Below are 22,708 nucleotides of genomic sequence, written 5' to 3'. Positions count from 1 at the left end.
AGATTACACATTTCTTCATATTTTTTCCAAAAATGGGAGTGTCCATACATTTGGACCTCCTACATTGTTGTTTGTGCGTGTGAATGATCAGGATACCATGATCAGGATCATTGATTCAGATAACTGTGAACATTATGTCAATATTTGTCTTTTGTTTCCTGTTATTAAATCACGCATTACTTTCATTTGCACCTGCATGCATTAATACAACAGGGATGACTGTAATAACAGAACTGTGTTTTCAATAGTTTCAAGTGAATTCATTATTTCAAAGGAAATATTGATTTCATGTGGGCTAATATATGTTAAGCTTTATTTTGGTGGACTTCTCACCCTGTCTGCTGATGGTCTGACCTGACCATCTTTTAAGTCCAATTCCGGACTTGAAGCCAAAATGGTTGCCCACCCGGGGTTAAGCTTTAATTTGCATGATCAATCGCAAAGTTTGGTCCATTTCAATTCAGATTGCAAGCTTAAAATGTGTGGGCACTACTGCCTGCTTATAAAATAACAGAAGGAAGATGATTTGTTTTTCTGACTTAAACAGAAATGTTTACATTTCCTGTCGTAATTCAAACACAACATTTATTATTGTTTCAGTCTTCATCAAAATCTAAAGGTAAACACACTTCAGTTACATTTCATAAAGTGAACATGTTGGCATGAGCATCTAACAAGCACCTGTTAAAAGATTAAAGCAACTTGTAGCATGCACTGAATGCCTACAGCAGACATAGGCAACTGGCGGCCCGGGGGCCACATATGGCCCCCGGTCTAATTTCATGTGTTCCCCTCAAGTAAACGTACAAAATGGCAGAAAAATACACAAAACAAAAGCAAGAATACATTAAAGAATTACAACATTGCAAAAAAATACAGTAAAAGACAAGAGAAAAACACAGAAAATACTTCAAAAACACACAAAACTACAACAAAAATGAACAAAATGATGACAGTAACGCACAAAATTACTCAGAAAATATATAAAATTAACAAAAGTACACAAAAAGACAATAAAAACACTCAAAAAAATGACCCTGTGAACCCACAGCACTAGCAAACAAGCAAAACGACAACAGAAATACACAAAATTTACTCCAAAAAATGCAAAATGACAGCACAAATACACAATATGACTCCAAAAATACACAAAAAGAACTACAGAAATGCACACAATGCCTCATAATGTGCAAGTCAACAACAAACATACACAGAATGACTGAAAAACACACAAAATTACTATAAAAAGTCTTTGTTTTTTCCTGTATTAATTCTCAGATTGCTCATTATTCTAAATGTTGACATGAATGTTGATCATGTGACCTTCTGATTATTGACCCCACTGTGATAAAAGTTGCCGACCTCTGGTCTGCAGTGTTGGGGATTCCCACATGCCAGCACACGTTCATGGTTTAAGCGCTGGTTGGAGGCTGATGTGTTGTTATCTCATGCTGTTGTGGTAAAATCAGATGCTGTTGAGCAGGAGTTTAAATAGGTGGGCTGCTCGCCTATTAAATCTGGAGCTGGCAGAACCACATTAGCTCAGGTTGCTTATTCTCAATAACACATTTTCCTGTGTGGGGAGCAGAGGGGCATGAGATGTCTTTAATTTACGAGTGAGGTGTGACAGTGTGCTCCGTTTGTGACTGTAATTAACTGCTCATTTCTGCGTGTCTGTTTTGTTTCTTCCCTAGGAGGCGGCCACCTTTGCCAAAGAGCTGAGCTTTGAGGTGAGTTGACCAGCAATTGCACGTTTAAAAAGATCCTAAAGGTTTATTTTTGCTGATAATGAAGTTCTTTTTGGACAGTGATTGATGTGCTATTATACTCTCTAGCCTTGCAGCAGTTGCTATGGAAACCTGGCAGTCGTCATGGTTTCTTTGTTCAGCCAGCTCTCTGTTATGACGCACTCTGCTAGGTCTGCACCCAACATCGCCTACAGATGTTATTTATTAAATTTTGAAAAGCCTCTCGGGGAAGCTGAGAAGTTGGGCATGGTTTCAAGCCTTTCTCTGCAGACTTGGGGCTCATCAGGTTGCCTGGTTAAAAAGCTTCCTCATTATCTTTTGCTGCACTCAGTGATGATACTCTGTCTTCTTTTCACTGCCTTTACATTACAGCACACTACGGAGACACAGGCTAGTCTTTTACTAACCAAATCACAGCCACCTGTAGTGTTAGATTATGGAAATGAAGATTCCACTGCTTGTCACCCCATCGGACTGTACAGTGTTTATTGTAAAGTGGGGGCCTGTCTCTCGAGCGGCTAATGAATGTCTATTTTTTTCCACTCCTGTACTTTGCATATTCCTCACATTTCTATTTAAATGCAAAATCAGAAGAAAAAAAAACATACATAAATAGCCCGCATGTGTGTTTATCACTTGGTCGCAGGTATTTTAAGTAGCTTCTCTCTTTCAGAAGTAGCGGATCGGCCTCGAATGTGGCTCTGCTCTGTGTGAATAATTGTCATCCAGAATCACTAACAGTGTGATCAACGTGACTGGAATAGAAATGCAATCCTGATGGCAGTGACAGGTTTAAGAGAGGAGAAAAGGATGAAGGCAGGGAGGTGGCGAGGGGGTGCTGGTGGTAATGGAGGGGCCTCGCTTGGAAAAAAAGACAGAAAAGGGAGAAAGAAAAAAAAAACCCACAAAGGGCAAAGTAAAGACTCTCCGAGTAGTTACAATTCTTTGACATTTTCCGTGTCAACCTGATTTGGCAGAACACTCTGCGAAATTGCATTGGATGAATGTGATTTCTCAGGTAACATCAGTGGTTTGTACTGTACTCGCTGCACTTCTGGATGGTTAGAGTTCAAAGATGTTTTCTTCATGGTTGTCTGAAGACAATTTTCCTTTCCTTATACAAGCTGCACTCCCTTCTCTCGTGATCCACTAAGGAGACTTCAACCCTATCAACATGCACGTTATCAATGTACAGTTTATGACATCACAGCAGGAATGTGTTTTTTTTAATATTTCAGAATGTCTTTATTGTTATTATACAATTGTACAACCAAATTATTGGGCTTCACCTTAAAGTGCACGTAGCTAAAAAGAAAAACCACAGAAGAAGAATATAAAAAAGTAACTCTAATTAAGGTAAGATGGGCCATGTATTATTTACAGGTACCATCATAGTAAATTATGAATTGATATTGCAGAAATATATCATAAATATTTGCACAGTATGAAATGTAAAACTATTACAGAAATATAAAATATAAATATTGCAAAGTATGAAGTATGCTACTGCAGAATAATAAAAGTATAAATATTGCACAGAACGAAATATTTCTAATAATAAATTATCTGATATAATAATATTTTCCAAAGCGCTCACTGTTCCAAAATTGGAAAAAAAAGAATGTTTAATGGATAAGTAGTGAAGGATACTACAGTAAGTAAAAGTGTTATATATGTTATATATGTGTGCAATATAATAAATTAATCAGTTAATCAATAATTCTACTAACCATTAGCATTTGCTAGCAACTGTTTGTCTTTGTTGTTGTTTATTTAATTGTTTTACAATATAAAAAAGGGTAAAGGAAAAGGAAGGCAGAAAAATCAAAATAATTAATTATAAGTAGTAAGTAGTGGGCTATTTCCCTAATTAGAAAGTGATTTTCAAATTAACTAATATATATATATATATATATATATATATATATATATATATATATATATATATATATATATATATATATATATATATATATATATATATATATGATCTGTGTTCCTGGACTGTGCGTAGCATCAAAATAAATAAAAATTAAACCCATATCTGATTTTGTATTATCATTTTTAGAATCATTGCATTAAAAATGTAATTTATACAAACAATGTAGGTTTAATCTAAATGTTAAATATTAAATCTAAATCTTAATGTTAAGTCTAAATATTAAATCTAAATGTCAAATCTAAATGTTCAATATTAAATCTAAATCTTAATGTTAAGTCTAAATATTAAATCTAAATGTCAAATCTAAATGTTCAATATTAAATCTAAATCTTAACATTAAGTCTAAATATTAAATATAAATGTCAAATCTAAATGTTAAGTCTAAATGTTAAATATTCAATCAAAATCTTAAGGTTAAATCTAAATGTTAAATATTAAATACAAATCTTAATGTTCACATAAAATTCACATAGGTTTATTTTAAACGTGGTTTATTGATAAATGTTGTCGTTTATTTTAGCATATGCAACTTTACAGTCAGCGCCCCATATTAATGCTAGTACGCTAATTAATGAAATACAGCAAAAAAAAGTGATAATTCTGAACAAGATATTTTTTTGTGTGCTGACAGATAATTATTGTTTTTTATTATATATTCCTCAACAGGATAGGTAAAATTCAGAGACAAATGTGACTGTAGAGCTACATTGTATTATGATGTTTTTGGGTTTTCAGCAGTAGGAGGTACATGGGTTCAGGTTAAATGTCTTAAAGGGTACGGGACGATGGAGAGTTTGGGAACCACTTCCTTAATGTATCTTTAAACACGCTATTGCTGTGTGATTGATGAGTAGCAGAAGTGACGGCAGCGTTTCTTCAGTTAAAACAGGAGATAAAAGGCTTGTCCTCTCCCAAACAGCAATCAGCAGGATCTGAGCACAGTCGCCTGATTGTGATCTGTTTCCTTTAAATGCTCAAAGAGCTGTCTGCATCACAGCGCTAATTCAATCTCTCCCGTTGCAGTGTGTCTGAAAGCAGCATGCAGTGGAGATGATCACTTTCTACTGGTTTCAACAGTGAAACACTATTTACCACCCTTGTATGGCTTTCATATTTCACGGCGCGTTGATTTTTGTCTGATCAATTGCCCCCAGATAGTAAATATTTCCATTTGTCAGCAGTAAAGCAAAGTGTCTGTATCGTTTGTCGATCCGTTAGTTTTGGGGCTTGCGTGAATGTTTCTAACCTGAGGATGTTGCCAGGTAAGTGTTCCTGCAAGGCAGAGAGAGTAGAGCAGAGGTGGGCAACTTTTATCACAGCGGGGGGCCAAAAAAATGTTTGTTTGTTTGATCGGAGGGTCACGTGATCAACATTCATGACTCAGCATTTAGAATAGTGAGCGATCTGAGCATTCATACAGGAAAGGCAAGGCAAGGCAAATTTATTTGTATAGCGCATTTCATACACAAGGCAACTCAATGTGCTTTACATGATAAAACATTCAATTGTTAAAAATCAATACGAACAATTAAAATCACCAGTAAAATCAATTAAAATCAATTAAAATCACCAGTAAAATCAATTAAAATCATCAGTAAAATCTTCAAAAAGCACATGACATCAACAACATGACCATAAATCTCTCTCTCAATGATACGCAGTAGAGAAAAAAAGTGCCTTTAACTTTGATTTAAAAATATTCACATGTGATGCTGACTTCAGCTCTGCTGCAGTTTGTTCCACTTCTTTGCAGCATAACAACTAAAAGCAGCATCACCATGTTTACTGTGAACTCTGGGCTCCACTATCTGACCTGTGTTCATAGATCTGAGAGACCTGCTGGGTTCATACCTGACTAACATGTCACTGATGTATTCTGGACCAAACCATTCACAGATTTATACAAAGAACAAAAAGGTTTTATAGTAGTTTTGTGTGTTTTTCTGTCATTCTGTGTATGTTTGTTCTCTTGCTCGTTGTATTCGTCTCATGTAAAATATATGTTTTTTGGATCATATTGTGTATTTGTGCTGTCATTTTGCGTTTTGGGGTAATTTTTCCCGATACAGCTTTTTCACTTCCGATACGATACCGATATTGCAGCCTTGCGTATTGAAAAACAGACCCATTTATTATGAACCTATTGGTTGCACACATTTTAACCTTCAACATAATATCTACAGTATTCTACAATTGAATAAATATAATATATATCGGAGATTTTAGATGCAATCCGATAAAATCCGATATTCATTTTCTGGCTATCGGACCGATATCCGATACCAATATCGGATTGGGACACACCTAATTTTTGAATTTCTGTTGTCGTTTTGCTTGTGTACTTTTGTTGTCATTTTTTGGTAATTTTATATATATTTTCTGAGTAATTTTGTGTATTACTGTTGTCGTTTTGTTCTTTTTTGTTGTAGTTTTGTGTTTTTCTCTCATCTTTTATTGTATTTTCCTTAAATGATGTAATTATTTACTGTATTCTAGCTTTTATTTTGTGTATTTTTCTGTCATTTTGTACGTTTACTTTGATGTAAACGTAAATGCATGAAATTAGACCAAGGGCCGCATGTGGCCCCCGGGCCGTCAATTGCTAATGTCTGTAGTAGACAGTTATCTATGTGTACCCGGTGAAACAGCAGTGTTTGTAACTTCCACATCTGCTCCGTTGAGTCTCGGCTCCTCAACGTGAGTCAAGCACCTTTTTTTTTTAATGTCAAAGAACATAAACCACAGGGCGATAACGTGGCGAAGCTCCGTGCGGTTTTTGCATTCAGTGTCTGGACGAGTGCTTGTGGTTACATCCAGTCGCTGTGACAAATTGCTCTTTTTTCACCATCACCTGCTAACAGCCTCTGTATTAACCTCGCCATTAGCACTTACTTAGAGTGTTGCACCCGTTTTTCCTCGGCCTCGGGTCTCTGTGGACCTCTCAGGGCTGATTAAAGGACGTTTGGGAAGCATTTAGAAGTGTAAAAGCTCATTGGTTTGAGTGAGCCAGCATTGCTGCTAGTATTGGGTTGGAGCCTATCTTCTCTGATTGCTTTTATAATCACAGCATTTGCTCACCCTGAAGGTGCACAAAGTGTAGCTTTGATACAGACGCTCGAGGCATCTGCGATTCATAATGCACGTTCCTCAGTGCGCTACATTACGGAAAGAGCAGTCCGTCCCACTGCGAGACAGCGATAAAGACATTCTACCTGCTCATAGTACATCATGATGAGTTAATAATAAAGTACCACTGACGGGTGTGGGTTTTTTATCCCTCTCATGATCAAAGGCAAGCACTCCAGAGAGTTCTGTCGTCTCCAGGCGAGAATACCCATTCTGTGCAGATGCTGAGCAGAGATGTCCTGTTTCAGGAAGAGAATGATATAGTACACGCATCACCTATCCCTTCAACTCAGGGAAAAAAGCTTTATCTGACAACATATCTTCACACGCCAATTTTCATCTCACTTAGGGAATACGATATTCCAATATTTTGCAGCTACTGTAACTGCATTGAAGCACCATCGAGTGCTGCTATTGATCTAGTTCAAATGCTCCATACCTCATTTGGTTTCATTATCGCTTGATCCGTCTGCCAGGATTGGACAAATCTGACCCTTCACAGTCCCACTCGTGCTCTTTGATTAACTCTTCAGAAACCGCTCTTCATGACGCCGTCACTGTGCTTAACATACTCACCCCACGCTCTGCCTCTTTAACAGATGGAACAGATGGATGACATTGCAGAGATTGCAAAGAAGACCCAAGAACTCCCCAAGGTGAACACAAAGAGGCAGCGGGTGGTGGTCTTCACCCAGGGCAAGGATGACACCGTGGCAACAGTCGGTAGGCCATCCTTTGTTTTGGCTTTGACTCAGCTTTTCAACACGTTTTCCTACTTAAAACCTCTTCCAACTTTGACCCCACTTTTAGGCATTTTTACCCCAGGTTTAAGCCTCATATCTCAGAGCTGCAGAGCATAGCTTTATAGATGGTAGATCGCTGACTGGGTAGAGCTGAATGCTATCAGTAATTTCTTTGAAGTTAAGCTCCAATATTGACACCAGATGTTAAAAAAAGAATGCTTGCACTACATTCTGTCATTTCAGAGCATAAAAGAAGTGTGGGGGATTCAGAGAGCAGGCATTGATTTGTGAAGTACTTATAACTTTGTCTTGGACAGACTCCAGGCCAGTCCTCAGCAATTTTTAATGCTTCACTTCTTTGCATCCGGCCACTTTTTCTCAAAATGCTGGTGGAGTGACTTTGGGGAACAGTCCTCTGAGCTCCCCCACCCCCCTTAAATCAATCGATTTTCCTTTGATACAGTGTGTATTTATTGGTTGGACGCTAAAAGGCAGTGTCATCATAACTTTGCAGGTTTGAAACAGTGCAAAATAGAGACGCGCGTTTCCGATTACTGCTGGGAACTTTAGTCTTTGCTCCGAGCCATAGGGCGTCTCTGCTCATTGCCCTTTCTGTTCAGTTTAAACTAGTCGTGCATGGAGAGAGATTGGCCTCCGGTAAAAGAATCAGACATATCGCTCATCATCTGTGACTGCAGAGACACACTGCAACAGCACGACCGCTATTGCTGTCAGACAGTTTTTACACGCGTTCAATGTTTGTACAAAAGGTGAAATAAAACTCACTTTATTTTCCTGTTTTACCTACAACTACTTAGTGTATTTTCTGGGCTATTGAACGCACCGCTGTATTGGCCGCATTCCAGTCATTTTGCAATTTTCCAGAAAGGCCGTACCGTCGTCACATAGGCCGCACTCTATTGGCTGATGAGGGTGCCCTTCAAACGATTCAGCCAATCAGAACGGGCAGGTACGAGGGCTGCTGTACTCATGTTAACGGAGGTTTCCGTGTATTCTGATAAGTTTCAGCGGACGAGTTTCCATCTTCACATGAATTCACATCCTCACTGCCCCACGTCTGCGTGTCAGCTTTTTAGGGCGGGGCTACCAGACTCAAAACACCTTCACTTTGTTGTTGTTCTTGTTGTTGTTGTGTACACGAGTTAAAATCACTACTCCTTTGTTATTCTCGAACAGATTGGGCTGAAATTTGGGAACTATGATCAATGGATGTGTACGCATTGACACTCAGAGCCCGAAAGTCGAAAAAAAAAATAAAGTCGATTTCTCATTTATTTGCGAGTCAAATATTACAACCGTTGGTGGTACTGAAGCATTAGCACATACCAATATATAAATGGGGCCCATTACTCAGTATGTGTCACGGGGGCACCAGGGGGCCCCATTTTTCAATGGAGCCCTTTTTTAAAACGGTAATTTTCAAATTTATTGGAACATAGTCGTGTGATATATCGCTTCAAAGGCAATTCAACGTAGATTATGATTATGCCTCACATAATTCAATTAGGGGCCCGGCAATTTTTTTCAGCAATTTCCATTTAAGTAGTTTTCTCATTTATTTGTGAGTCAAATATTGCGACAGTTGGTGGTACCGAATTATTTACACATACCAATATATAAATGGTGCCCATTACTCCGTATGTGCCACAGGGGCCCCATTTTTCAAATGACTACTCCTCCGTTAATCCTCATTGATTGTAGACGATACGGGCTCACAGTAACAATACATTAAGTTATTTTGGTAAAAAAAAAAGATAAAATGATCTACAGTTGGAAAAATAACTTTATTTGACTTTAACTCTGGCTATACTTACTCTAGGTATGACCTTCTCAAATCAATAGGAATACAAAATAACAATATTGCACAATATATCATCCCACCTTAACTAATTAAGAAAAGAAAAGTCATTTTTCACCAACAGAAGGACCAAAAGTAGTCTGGAAAAAACCCAAAACATTAACAATATTATTACATGTAGCAAATAAATCTATATTTAACCAAGCACCTGAACATTAATTTAATACAGTGTGTGTTCACTGGCGTACACCTCTTCACGTTCTTTAAATGATATTAAACGTGTAACTAAATTAAAAAATAACTTCATAAACATAAAGTTAATCATGTATAATCAAAACATGTTTGCTAAAATAGTTTTTTGTTGCCACAGATGTATTTTTATGCAGCCATATGTGAAGCAGCTGGTGTGAAATACTGCTGCGTTTTGGGTTGAAATGTGTTGCAAAAGCTTAACTGCACTAATAGCTTAAATTATTTTGCTGGCATTGTTGCGTGATTAGGCAATATTTCCTAGTAGTGAGCATTAGCTTTATTAAGGCAGGTAAAATGCCAATGTATTCATATAATAGTAATAATAAACTTAATATAGCACTTTTGGGTGAAGAACTATTGCAATCCAACAATTTGTACAAATAAAGAACCTAACATTGGTTTTTGAATCAAAAAACAAAGTTTTGAAGAGTTTTTTTTCCTCCTTTTTTTTTTGCATCAGTTGCTAAAACATTTGATTCTGATCAGTTTTAAATGTATAAAATTTGGGATCAGGAACATACTGTATTATTTAGTTTAACACTATTTCTTATGGTCAGTTGGTTTTAAATTTTAGGGCTTCATTGAATTTAAAAAACAAGCGTTGAACGACTCTCATATACATTGTAATGAGATATAATAAATCTGAATAACCTATTATTATTACCAGTTATCAGCTCCCAATTTAATTGAACTTTCTTAGAGAGTTTTTTTGCCCCTGGAATAAAAAAAAAAAAACTTGGAAGTGAAATTCCTTTCATGACGATTTGAAAAGAAATCTTTAAGAAGCAGCTTGAAAGTTAAAGAGAACGAGAATCCATCCATTGTGCAGGAGGTGATTGATAAATCCCGCCTGCTTCCCTCATTGCTCCTGCATGAAGACACAGCAGCGCGTCGCTGTGAACTTTATATAAAATACATGATGAATGCCGGCTGGATGAAAGACAATGTGTTTTAGATGTCATCTACAAAGGCAAACATGATAAATGTCATTGAGTGCGCTATCATTGCTGAGGAACAGTTACAGTGTTCGCTGCTGCACAACTTGTGTGTGTTCCTTTGTGTGAACATTGCTATTCATGCCAGCCAAATAAATGTCATTGTAAAAAGAGAATTAAAGATTTTCATTTCCCGGAGGCGGAACTCTAATAAACTTGATCTCTCATTGTGTTTGCAATTTGTCCCACTGTCAGAATTTGATCATTTGCCAGCCTCTGCATGTCCCGTAATACCATTTCATAGTAATTAAGGACGGGAGAATTCCTCCCCTTGTGCTTGGTTTCTCTAAAAAGAGATGTCACTTTGTCAATGTTCATTTTTTTCCTGTCCTTCATTTAGATCTTTTCATTTTCACTGCTTCACGAGTGCATTCTAAGAGACGGGAGCTGGGGGATACGGCCCTTTATTAAACTGCCACTGCCTCCTGAATGACTCAGGGCTTTTGCTTATGCACCCATTATAACAGTTCCAGTAATTAAGAGCATTGTGTTCTGAAGCTTAGTGATGAGATCTAATAAATAATCATTAGCCAGTGGTTGTCTAGGGTTGACTGATCTGTATTAGGTTTAACTCACTTATGTTACGTTGGTTCCTCAGTTACCCAACGTTGTTTCTTCCAGATCGCATCCGGATACCGCATTTCATTACAACTTTTATCACAGTGTGTTTGTTTGATCAGAGGGTCACATGATCAACATTCATGACTCAGCATTTACAATAATAAGAGTTTTTATAGTAATTTTGTGTGTTTTTCCGTCATTCTGTGTATGTTTGTTGTTGTCTTGCTCGTTGTGAAGCATTTAGTGCATTTCTGTTGTCTTTTAGTGTATTTTTCCTGTAAAATATGTTTTTTGGATTCATATTGTGTATCTGTGCTGTCATTTTGCATTTTTGAGTATTTTTTGTGTATTTCTGTTGTAGTTTGGCTTGTTTGTTAGTACTGTGGGTTTGCAGAGTCATTTTCCATGTTTTTCTTGTCTTTTTGTGAACTTTTGTTGTCATTTTGTATATTTTTTTGAGTAATTTTGTGTATTACTTTTGTCAATTTGTTCATTTTTGAGTAGATTTGTGTGTTTTTGCAGTATTTTCTGTGTTTTTCTTTGGTCTTTTACTGTATTTTCCTGCAATGTTGTAATTCTTTGTATTTTTTAATGTGTTCTTGTTCTTGTTTTGTGTATTTTTCTGTCATTTTGTACATTTACTTTGAGGACCGCATAAAGTTAGACCGAGAGCCGCATGTGTTCGACTTCAACAAGTTGCTCAGAATTCAATAAAAAAAAAACTATAGATCATAATGATGGAATGAATGAGTGATAACACATTTTAAAGAATCTCATTGTAAATAGGTGAATGAAAAATGTATTTTTATAGTTGTTATTATTTCTGGTCATCCCCCTCCTGATGAAGGACCAAGACTGACTTTTGTATTTTCAGTTCATGTTCTAATCAAGATAATTGTCATTATCATTATTATAATTATCATTTTTAACTAAAAATAAACATTGTAAAACACCATATTTTTAACGTTTTAATTAGCTAATTTCTCACTCTCTAGTACCCTCTGTATCGAACTAACTTGGTGACAGTCCAATATGTGAATTATGTCAATATTTAACATCTAATAAAGTTATTACTATCTTTTACAACTGCTATTCATGCTTTGTTGTTGCAACAAATCAAACAATGATATTCCATATATGATATTGCTTTTTAACTAAAAAATAAACATTACAAAATCCCATATTTTTAACATAGTTGTTTGTTCATTTTCCACTTTCTCTCTCTCAAGTACCCCCTGTAGTACCATAGCGTACCCCTAGGGGTACACGTACCCCCATTTGAGAAACACTGGTCCAGATAATGGAAGGTGGATATTTGGTGCTTAGCTTTATTTGTCCTTTTGTTTCTTGGCATTTTGTGCTAAAGTAATTCTTTCATGACTCCCTGAAAGGCAAATTGTTGACGATGATCTTTTGCCTGTGTTTGTTTTAATTACAGGCATATGTGCTGTTGTTTTTATTTTTTTATTTTTTTTTATAACTCAATTGTGAACAAAGATGGTGGTTATGATAGGGAAACAGATTGAATGTCATCTTGCTTCTAACCCGTCACGTTTGCCAAGAAAGTGGTTGTTTTCCCTCTCGGAGGCTCGGGTCTTGGCTGAAATGCAACACAAATATCTTTCCAGGAGAAGTATTCTCAGGGAAGTTTCTCAAGTGAGCACGTCGTACTTAAACTGCGCTCTGGCCTCTAGTTGGTGGATTCCAGGTAAATATCCGTGGACAATTCCCAGTCCCTGGACAGCTCGTGGTTCTTTAAATGATGCATTAATTGTGTGACTAGTGCAGATGATATAGTGTGACAGCATTAGCGTTAACTTTAATGACCTGCTAGCTAATTGATCAAGCTGCTTTCTGTCAAATCCGCAATACGGAGAGTTGGAACGTTACCAGGAATAACACGTACTAATTTTAAAGTCAAAACAATGCTCCTTATGCTCATTTTCCACTAAACCAGGGGTCGACTTTTTTTTTTTTTTTTTTCCCGTGTTCAGTCACTTAATTTAAAGCGTAAAATTTCTCAGTCTCTGCTTTTCTATGATTCGTCATTGTTATAAAGAATAGCCAATAATAAAGGACTTAATTGATACTTGTTTAAGAGACGTCTGATTAAACAATGACTTAGGTTTAATCACCACCATTCAAGTGTTGTAATGAAAGAAATGTAAGAATGTATGAACAAAAGCTCACAATTAGTGCACACTGGAGGGGAATATTTAACTCCCACTCTGTGGGTTTGGTCACATGTTTATTCTATTTCTAGTTTTCAGGTGTAGGTGACCCGTCAAAAGAAAAGCCCAATCTGCAACAGTGTGGTATTTTTAGGAAAATAAAAGCAGCAGACATTAATTCATAACAAAACATAAAGTGACACTTCTCATTACAGCTAAAGTGTGACAGGATTTCAGTCTGAGAGTTTTTGGCAGAGGTCTATATGTTCTCCTCTTCTTCTTTTATTGCCATTTCCATGACGGATTTCTGCCAATGAGATCTTTGTTACAAGCAGCTGGAGAATTGCTGCACTGTAACTTGAGTTAACATGTCAGTCAAATTTAATAATTTGCATCAATGGGGTGGTGTGAACTTTCCCCTGGCAGCAGAATACAAGCCCTGTCCATGAAGAATGAGGAATGTTGAATGTCTTATGTGCCATATGTCCAGGACGAGAACGGGAACGTTCTGCAAATGTCATCAATAACATTTTCCTGCCCTCAATGACCCGATCAGCTCGACATGTTTCTGTGCTGAAAAGTCATGTGCAAATTTTAAACGGGCAGTATTATGAAAATAATCTCTTTATAATGGTTTTGCTACAGTGAGATATTTATACATGCCTTTGGCCTCATTCAGAGGGACAGAGTTGAAAACGTTCTGTTTACTTCCTCCCTTGTTATTCCACATGTTGTAAAAAGTCAGCTCCTAACGGGACAGTTGATTTTTCTCACGTTGTGACGTCACATCACGGAAACTCCTCCTCCTGACAATCCTGGCTCCTCCTACCCTATAAGAATGTAAGCTGCTCCCTCTCAAACTACCTCACAGCTAAAACAAACACTGCGGTTTAATATAGAATATACGAAAAGCTACATACACTAATGTGTTCTCTGTATTTAGCACCCAGGGAGGGGTTCCATTTTTAGTAACCGTTATATCGCCTTGTATCACCTTTGACTTGATCTGACGTGTCTGTGACACAACGTCACGCCAGGGGGCCACATGCGGCTCTCAGTTTAACTTTTTGCGGCCCCCAAATTAAATGTACAAAATGACAGAAAAATACACAAAACAAGAGCAAGAATACATAAAAAATACAAAGAATTACAACCATGCAGGAAAATACAGTAAAAGACAAGAGAAAAACACAGAAAATACTACAAAAATGAAGAAAAAGTCAACAGTTATACACAAAATTACAGAAAATGACAACTAAAGTACAGAAAAATACAAAAGAAACATGAAAAAATCAGGATCACGTATCAAGATAACTGTGAATATCTGGCAAAGAGAATATTTGTTAACAATAACAGTGGATTTCTCCAACTAGAGAAATTGGTTTTCCCCTCACACACACACACACACACAAAGCACAGCAATTAACTGAAGTGAATATTGCGCGAACACTAATTTGGATTCAGTCTTGATTACAAGACAAAAAATTTCTGCAGGCACTAGTAAAGTTAAGTAGAGAAAAAGGAAGAACGTAGCAGTCAAACTGCTAATACGACTAAAGGCATGAAAACCTTAATGTATATTAAAGAAAAAGGAACGCAATTCAATCAGTTGCTTTTAATGGGATCCCAAAAACAGAAGCGCTAACTGCCTCGATAAGAGTCTGTTTAAAGACGTCTGACTCATTTCATATTGGACGACCTTTTTCTCAACATACCTACGCCTCATTCTTTTTTGAATCTTTTTTTTTCTTTTTCCAATGACTGAACAACAGCAGCATATTTCCAGCATCTGTTACTTTTTTTTTTCATAACCACTTTTGTGTATTGTTGAAACACAACCACATCGGATGTCTTATCTTACTGCGTCGCTACTGACAAACTGTAATTGATTATTTACACGTTCTTTTCTTGCATGATTAATCATTTTGAGTGGGAGGACGATTGTTGAGATTCATCTCTTCCATTAATTAAGAAATTGTTTTTTTTTCTGCTTTTTATCGGCAGATTCTTGAGGAAATGTTGTGTTTTTAAACCTATAGGTGTTTTAAAAAAAAAAAAAATCTAATTTCTAATTTGATAGATCTTGGTCACAGAGTCGCACTCAACTCTTCAAAGACGTCTTTTTCCAACAGGTTTCTCTCTGACGCAGTAATTCCCTTAAAGGTCCAGTATTATGCTATTTCTCACTCATCTCCCCAACAACATATTATTTGAGGTTTATTTTCCCAAACTCACCTGTTTTCTAGAGTTTTAGCCTCTGAAAAGTCACTTTAATGACGCTTCTAAAAACAGGCTGGTTTGGGGCTTTCATGCATATGCATGAGTGGGCGTGTCTATAGACCCTGACTCCACACAACAGCTGATCACTAGCGACTTTCTTTTGCTATCCACACAAAAAAAACTGCACATTACAGTAAAACACATGGATGTTTAAGAGGCTATTGTGATTGTGAGTCAGACAAACGCTGTTCCACGGTGTGTTTATCACATCAGCAGCGGAGTCTGTCAGCTGTTTAAAACTCTCGACTGCTTCGTCGCTTTCTTCTCCTCCTCAACACTACTTATTATAGGAATAGTGCATTTAAGACAATAGTCTACTGTTTTGTCCAACCGCTGCGTTGCATTGGGTCACAAACATGTCAGATCAAGTCAAAGGTGATACAAGGCGATACAACGGTTACTAAAAATGGAACCCCTCCCTGGGTGCTAAATGCAGAGAACACATTTAGTGTTTGTAGCTTTACATATATGACAAAGTATAACGTATATTCTATATTAAACCGCAGTGTTTGTTTTAGTTGTGAGGTAGTTTGAGAGGGAGGAGCTCACATTTTTATAGGGTAGGAGGAGCCAGTTTACGCCATGTGATGTCACAATGCAAGAAAAATCTAACTGGCCTGTTTGGAGCTGCTTTTTACAAAAAAACAGAACTTTTTCGACTTTGTTTCTCTGAATGAGGTTAAAGGATGTACAGTACTGTATGTCACTGTAACAAAACCATTATTAAGTGTTTTTTTCATAATACCGCCCCTTTAACATCAGATGGTGAACGTATATGCTCAGCAGAAGGTTGTGTATCTTTAGTTGGAGGACAGCATTGTATTCAAAAATTCATAAAGTGGATTTGTCACATATTCCGTGAGCCCTTGTTACATTAGCAGGGAGCCTCATTAAACTCCCAACCTTTCCCCCCTCCCCAATAAGAGGTCTGCCAGCCCCCCTCCTGTTCCTTTTATCCACATGTCAGTCTTTTGTCTCCTGCACCTTTTCCCAATGTTCACGTCTGCACCAGAGCTTTCAGATTGTTTGAAGATTGTGTGTGTGTGCGTGCGTGTGTGCGTGCGTGTGTGTGCGTGCGCGACAATTCTGACATAAGCTGCTGATTTAATGTCCTTCTACACCTCCAGACTTTGTCATCCGTTGGATTATTATTTATTTTATTTTTTTTAAGTACTCCTTCCTTTTAACTCTCTTTGAAGTGCTTTTGCTGCAGATAATTAAACCAATATATTCCACCGGAGATTATAAAGCGCCTCATTCGTGGGATTCTTAGAAATGAAAACCACGCTGATCCTTAAAAAGTCTTAAATCTCAAAATAAGGCGTCAATTGTCATTAAAATATCTTGAATCAATGTTTCAAAAGTCTTAAATTTGAACACACTATAATTATGAATTTATGATTATAATTGTTCTCACATTTCAAAATAAATGGTACCATTAGTTTAAAAAAAACTAATTTAAAAACAACAATAATTGACTTTCCAACAAAGATTTTTCTTAATAGTTTTTATTTTTTGTATTTTTGTTGTTTTATAGATTTCTGGCTATTTTTTTTTTTATAGTTATCTTGAGTATTTGGAATGATTTTGATTATTTTAGTCTGTTTTATTGTGTATTTAACCCCCATTTTTTCCCCCAATTATGTTTACTGTAAATATGGTCTTAAATTTGCTTTCAAATGGCCATAAAAAGTGACTAAAGCTGTAGGAACCCTGATATCGAAACTATTTTTTTGCATTGTTTTAAATTTACAAGAAACCGAACAAGAAAAGTTTTGTTTAACGTTGAAAAGTTAATTACCTTCCAGTTCATAAATGAAGAGTTTGTGCTTTTTCTTTACATGCTATGCTGTTTTTGCATAAGTTTGCACATTTTTTTTAACTTCTGCACAGACGAGGGTAATTTCCCTGTGTACGTGCATGTTTTCAATAGCTTCTACATACTTTTGTTTATGTGCAAAAAAAAAAACCCAAATGCGTCCCTTTTGCCACTGCGAACATGCAATTATACATCGTTTTATACATGCCTTACACAACAGATGGTTAAAGTTCCTCACAACCTGTCTTCATAAAGTTCTGCTCAAACATTCCTACTACGTACTTATTTTAGGAGAACTTCAAATCAAATAGGAAAAAAAAAAACCAAGAGGTTGTCATGGTTACTGGTGGAAGTCGTTATTCTGTTTGAGATGAATGATTCTCTAACTTTAACAAAAAAAAAACACTCATATACCATCCAACACAGAAAATCTGTTTAAATAAGTTGTAAAATAGGTTTGGATTTTATATCATAGCTTTAAAATAACACCTCTTTGTCACAGGAAATTAAAGTTGTGGTATGTAATGTACCAAACCACAACTCTATACCGCACTTTTCTTTCAGTAAAAACAAAACTAAAACCTCTGAAGGAGTTTCCTTATTAGTTTCTAGTCTCGCAACATAAGAGGCAAAGATTATTGTGCAGTGAACGCTTTCATCAAGATAGTGTTAGAGTTGGTTTGTACGGAGCATTTAAGAAAATTAAAAGGCACATAAGAGTGATAAAGTAATAAATGGCAGTAGTGTTCACGGAAATAAAGACTAAATTATACATTCTGCTGCCTTGTTAGTTAATTGAAATATGCTGAGTCGAGGCACAGCTTTAAAGAGCTGCCGTCATGAATCATATAAAGATTTACTCTGGCAGAAAAAATTAAATAAAAGATGAGAAGATGAAGAGACAACAGAGTGCAACGTCTACAGTAGAGCAGATAGTTCATGTTTTCAAAGTTAGTTCCTCGTGTTGTTTAAAGTCAGGAGTTATTATTAACTGTACTCACAGTTTGTAATCCTGACTTAAAAGGTCCAGTGGGCCAATTTCTGCTCGATAGGAGTTGAATTATTTTGTTTCTTTATTTGTCTCAAGCTTCACCAACAAAAATACAAAAAAAAGAACATTTACATCAGCAGTAAAAATATTTAAAATCATCAACAAACACATTACATCATCATCAACATGACCAAAAATCTCCCTCATACGCAGTAGAGAAAAAAAGTTCCTTTAACTTTGATTTAAAAATGTTCACATGTGATGCTGACTTCAGTTCTGCTGCAGTTTGTTCCACTTCTTTGCAGCATAACAACTAAAAGCAGCATCACCATGGTTACTGAGAGCTCTGGGCTCTACTATCTGACCTGTGTCCATAGATTTAAGCTTGTGCAGAATATATATTGAATGTATATTGTAAAAATAGTAATATGTTAAAAACCTGATTCTAGAGAACCTTGTTATGTTTTATTTTGATAGGGTAAATACTTCATCCTACATCCTTTTGGCTGAAGAATTCCACAATTGAGTGTCGTTTATTCTGCCAAAATAAAATTCCAAAATAATTCTAAATCCTTGTGAAATGATATCAGGCTAAAGGCTTAGTGTACGAAAACTCCACCAATGCTTTTTAACTAACATGGTGAATGTCCCCCCCCCCCCCACAGGTGGGAAAGTGACCGCGTTCCCTGTTATGGACATCGACCAGAACGACATCGTGGACACTAACGGAGCTGGAGACGCGTTTGTCGGAGGTGCGACATTATCAACGGCACAGCTTGTTTCCAGCAGGCGTTCCCAATTAACCTTTGATAACAGCGAGCTGCGTAACCAACTAATGCCTCCACGTTTTATGATGGTGACATTCAGCCCGCTGGCTTTTACTCTGTGATTTTAGAAAAATACATCCATTTACAGCCATTGTGGGAGAAATAACTTCCTGAACCTGTGGAAACCATTCATGGACACATGATGATCTCCAGGGTTAGGGGTCATTGATCATTAATTACAATTATAGTGGAATTATAATCGTAATTGTAATTGAGTTCAGATAGCGAGTGATGATACAGGAGGTTTTTTTTTCCGTCTGTGTTAACTCCTCCTACACCGTTTGTCCGATTTTGACAAATAAGCGTTCAAAACTCATTATTTGTAACTTTTAAACTTATTACATTTTTTCTTTCATTTTTTTCACCTTTCTTTTAACTTTTTAAACCGATTTCAACCTTTTTCAGCTAATGCCAGGTTAGTGCTAATGCTAGGCTAATGTTAACGTTAGGCTAATCCTAAAAGTAGTTTAATGCTAATGCCAGACAAACGCTAACACCAGTTTAATGTTAATGCTAGGTTAATGTTAGTGCTAATGCTCATTTAATGATATTGCTCGGCTTATGCTAAGGTTAGGCTGATGCTAATGCTAGGTTAATGTTATTGTTTGGCTATGCTAATGCTAACCAATGCTGATGCTAAGGTTATTTCTAATCCAAATAATGCTAATGCTAGTTAATGTTAATGCTAGCTAATGCTAATGTTAGTTAATGCTAATGCTAGCTAATGCTAATACAAATTTCTGCTACTGCTAGCTAATGCTAAGCTAATGCAATGCGACATGTGCCAGCACCTGCATCCTCACTATTGTGGTTGACTTTGTCATTTTAATTATGAAAATTCTATAAAAAAATAGTCAATTATTTGATTAAGTGCAAAACCGTTCAATGGCTTACACAATATCAAGTTAACAATTATTAAAATATGTTTCAGATCAAGTTTTCTCACGACCTGTCAGTGAATATTCACACCCATACAGATGGTAATGGTTACAGTAGTTAAAGATAAGATGTAATAGATTTTATTTTATTTTTAATTTTTTTAATAGAGATGATACAATGTTACAGTTACAATAGTGTGAATGTAACTGATGTTTTGCACAAAGAGTTAATAATTATTGCTAAATTCCACCTCTTGTCCCTTGTTGGACGTTTCCATAACATATTATAATTAATGCACTAAAATGTAAAGATGCTAAAATGACATCGTGTACACACAAAACCACACATAATCACCACAATAAAAGTTAGTGAAATTGTAATTGAAATTTAGTAATTGAGAACACAATTGTAATCCACTTTCAGGTGGAAAAAAAAATAGTAATTCAAATGTATTTGTAATTGTAAAGAAAATGCAGGTTACCGTAATCATAATTGAAGGTGTAATTGTAATAGAAAAATGTAATTGACTCCAACCCTGATTTTTTTCTCTACGCAGGTTTTCTGTCTGCGTTGGTTAAAGAGCAGGGATTGGAGGAATGCATCCGGGCGGGGCACTACGCAGCCAACGTTATCATCCGACGGGTTGGATGTACCTTCCCGGAGAAACCTGAGTTCCAATGATGCAGTGGAATTCTGACGCACACAGTTTACCACGAGATTCTTCTCCACGAATCACTTCTGGATTTTATGTTAAAAAAAAAAAAAAAAAAAAAAAAAAAAAAAGGAAGAACAAAATCTATTTACTTTCTCCAGGTCTGGGACTAATTGCTGCTTGAAGCTTAAATCAAGCCTCAATATTCAACACAGATGCCTTATTATAATATAAACCAATGATAAGTGTCAAATTTTGTTTATGCTTTTAAAGTCTGAAATCTTGCTCCTGAGTTTTGGGAATTGCTTTAAGTAAAAGTATAAAAACATGGTTGGATGCATTGTTTCTCAATACTTTGTGGCTTGTTCACTATAAAATCTAATATTTCAGTTGTGTTTCCCAGTATCACTTCTTCTTCCTGCAGACGCTGATCGATCGCAGCGAGAAGTGCGACTTCTCACATATTCTTTGACTGTGTAAGGGACACAGTGGTGACACAGAAGTGATGCGTTTAGTGGAGTAAACTAAGCGTGAAACAAACTTTTCAGAGCCGTCTTTAAGGCCTGCAGTCAATGTAATTGACCCTAACCCTGGGTGGAAGTGGGGGGGTTTAGAAAGGAAAGAAGCTGTTCCTCTTGGATCATCACTGGACGTGTTAATGGGGGGTGGTGGTGGGGGGGGGGGTCCTTTTTTTCTGTTTTTCTTGTCTTTTTGTGGACTTTTGTTGTCATTTTTGGTGATTTTATATATTTTGTGCGTAATATTGTTGTTGTTTTGTTCATTTTTGTACTCGTTTTGTATGTTTTTGGAGTATTTCCTGTGTTTTTCTTGTCTCTTACTGTATCTTCCTACAATGTTGTAATTCTTTAATGTAGTCTTGCGTTTGTTTTGTGTATTTTTCTGTCATTTTGTACGTTTACCTAACCAATACAAAGCAAAGGGTGTATTGATTAACCCCCACCCCCACCCACCCCCCCATCTGATGTTGATACTTGGTCCCTAACAACAATGGATCATTTTCCTATTGAAGGATTAGTGAAAGGTTCTTCCTGGGGATCATTAGTGGCTCCTAAAAATGAGGCTGATCAATGTTACACAGCTGTTCTGTCACTGTGTTAGCCCCCCCACACCCCCCTCGATTAAAACCTTTGACTTCGCTTTATGTCTTTAATTGAAAACGTTTGACTGCTAATTTTTTCAGTTGAGTAAATTTGAGTGTTGAGAAAACTTTGTTTCGTTCAATCTGACAACCTGTTACCTCAAAAAAGATTCCCACACTCTCAAAAATGTTTATTAATGAGGCCACATTTATGTATTTTTACTAATTGGAGTCATCGAGGTGAAAACGTTCTCCATCCAAAATGTTAGCAGCGTCTTTTAAGGTACTTTTTTCCGGTTTAAATAGTATTTAAATTTTTTTTTCTTTAGGTTTCACACAGATGCGCTTTGAAAAGGAGCACATTTTTTGATTGGGCAAGATCACACTCCATGGCAGCTGGTTCATTTGCTTCTCAAGATGACAGATGGCAAAACACAAACACAAAAAGAGGCGGCCATGATTAAGTAATGAGAATGTCTGCCACAATAAGGAAACTACACAACACTCGTCTCACTTTTCCTGGTGAAACTTTTTTTTCCTCCCCACTCACTGGATGCAAGAGGTGGAACAAACAAAGATAAAAAGCCTTGCATTTCATTTACATTTTTACAAATGTGTTATTTTCTGGTTTCGGAGCGAGCGGATTGTTTACATTTCCTCAACTCGACATCGTGTAGTTAAAAAAAAAAAAAAAAAAAAAATGGAAGACTTAATTTTTTGGGCGATGTTTGCCCACAAAAGGACGTGCACAAATGTAATCTGATTATTGTCAGTGGAGTCAAAGGAGAAGCTGGCCTGTGTTGT

The 22,708-nt window shown here is 36.5% G+C and overlaps 1 protein-coding gene across 2 annotated transcripts in view; it reads left to right on the top strand.

The window, feature by feature from the left end:
- Positions 1-21,135, top strand: part of LOC114481069 (adenosine kinase-like) — a 142,121-nt gene extending 120,986 nt beyond the window's left edge. For both annotated transcript variants that reach the window (XM_028475433.1, XM_028475434.1), the window contains exons 8-11: positions 1,695-1,730; positions 7,416-7,539; positions 19,113-19,199; positions 20,710-21,135. In XM_028475433.1, coding sequence (XP_028331234.1) covers positions 1,695-1,730; positions 7,416-7,539; positions 19,113-19,199; positions 20,710-20,834 — 372 coding nt within the window. In that variant the 3' untranslated portion in view covers positions 20,835-21,135. The remainder of the gene's footprint in view (positions 1-1,694; positions 1,731-7,415; positions 7,540-19,112; positions 19,200-20,709) is intronic.
- The last annotated feature ends 1,573 nt before the right edge of the window (positions 21,136-22,708 follow it).

Source organism: Gouania willdenowi, chromosome 19, assembly GCF_900634775.1.
Source record: "Gouania willdenowi chromosome 19, fGouWil2.1, whole genome shotgun sequence".
Classification (NCBI taxonomy): Eukaryota; Metazoa; Chordata; class Actinopteri; order Blenniiformes; family Gobiesocidae; genus Gouania; species Gouania willdenowi.
This window is presented reverse-complemented; position numbering and strand designations above follow the sequence as displayed.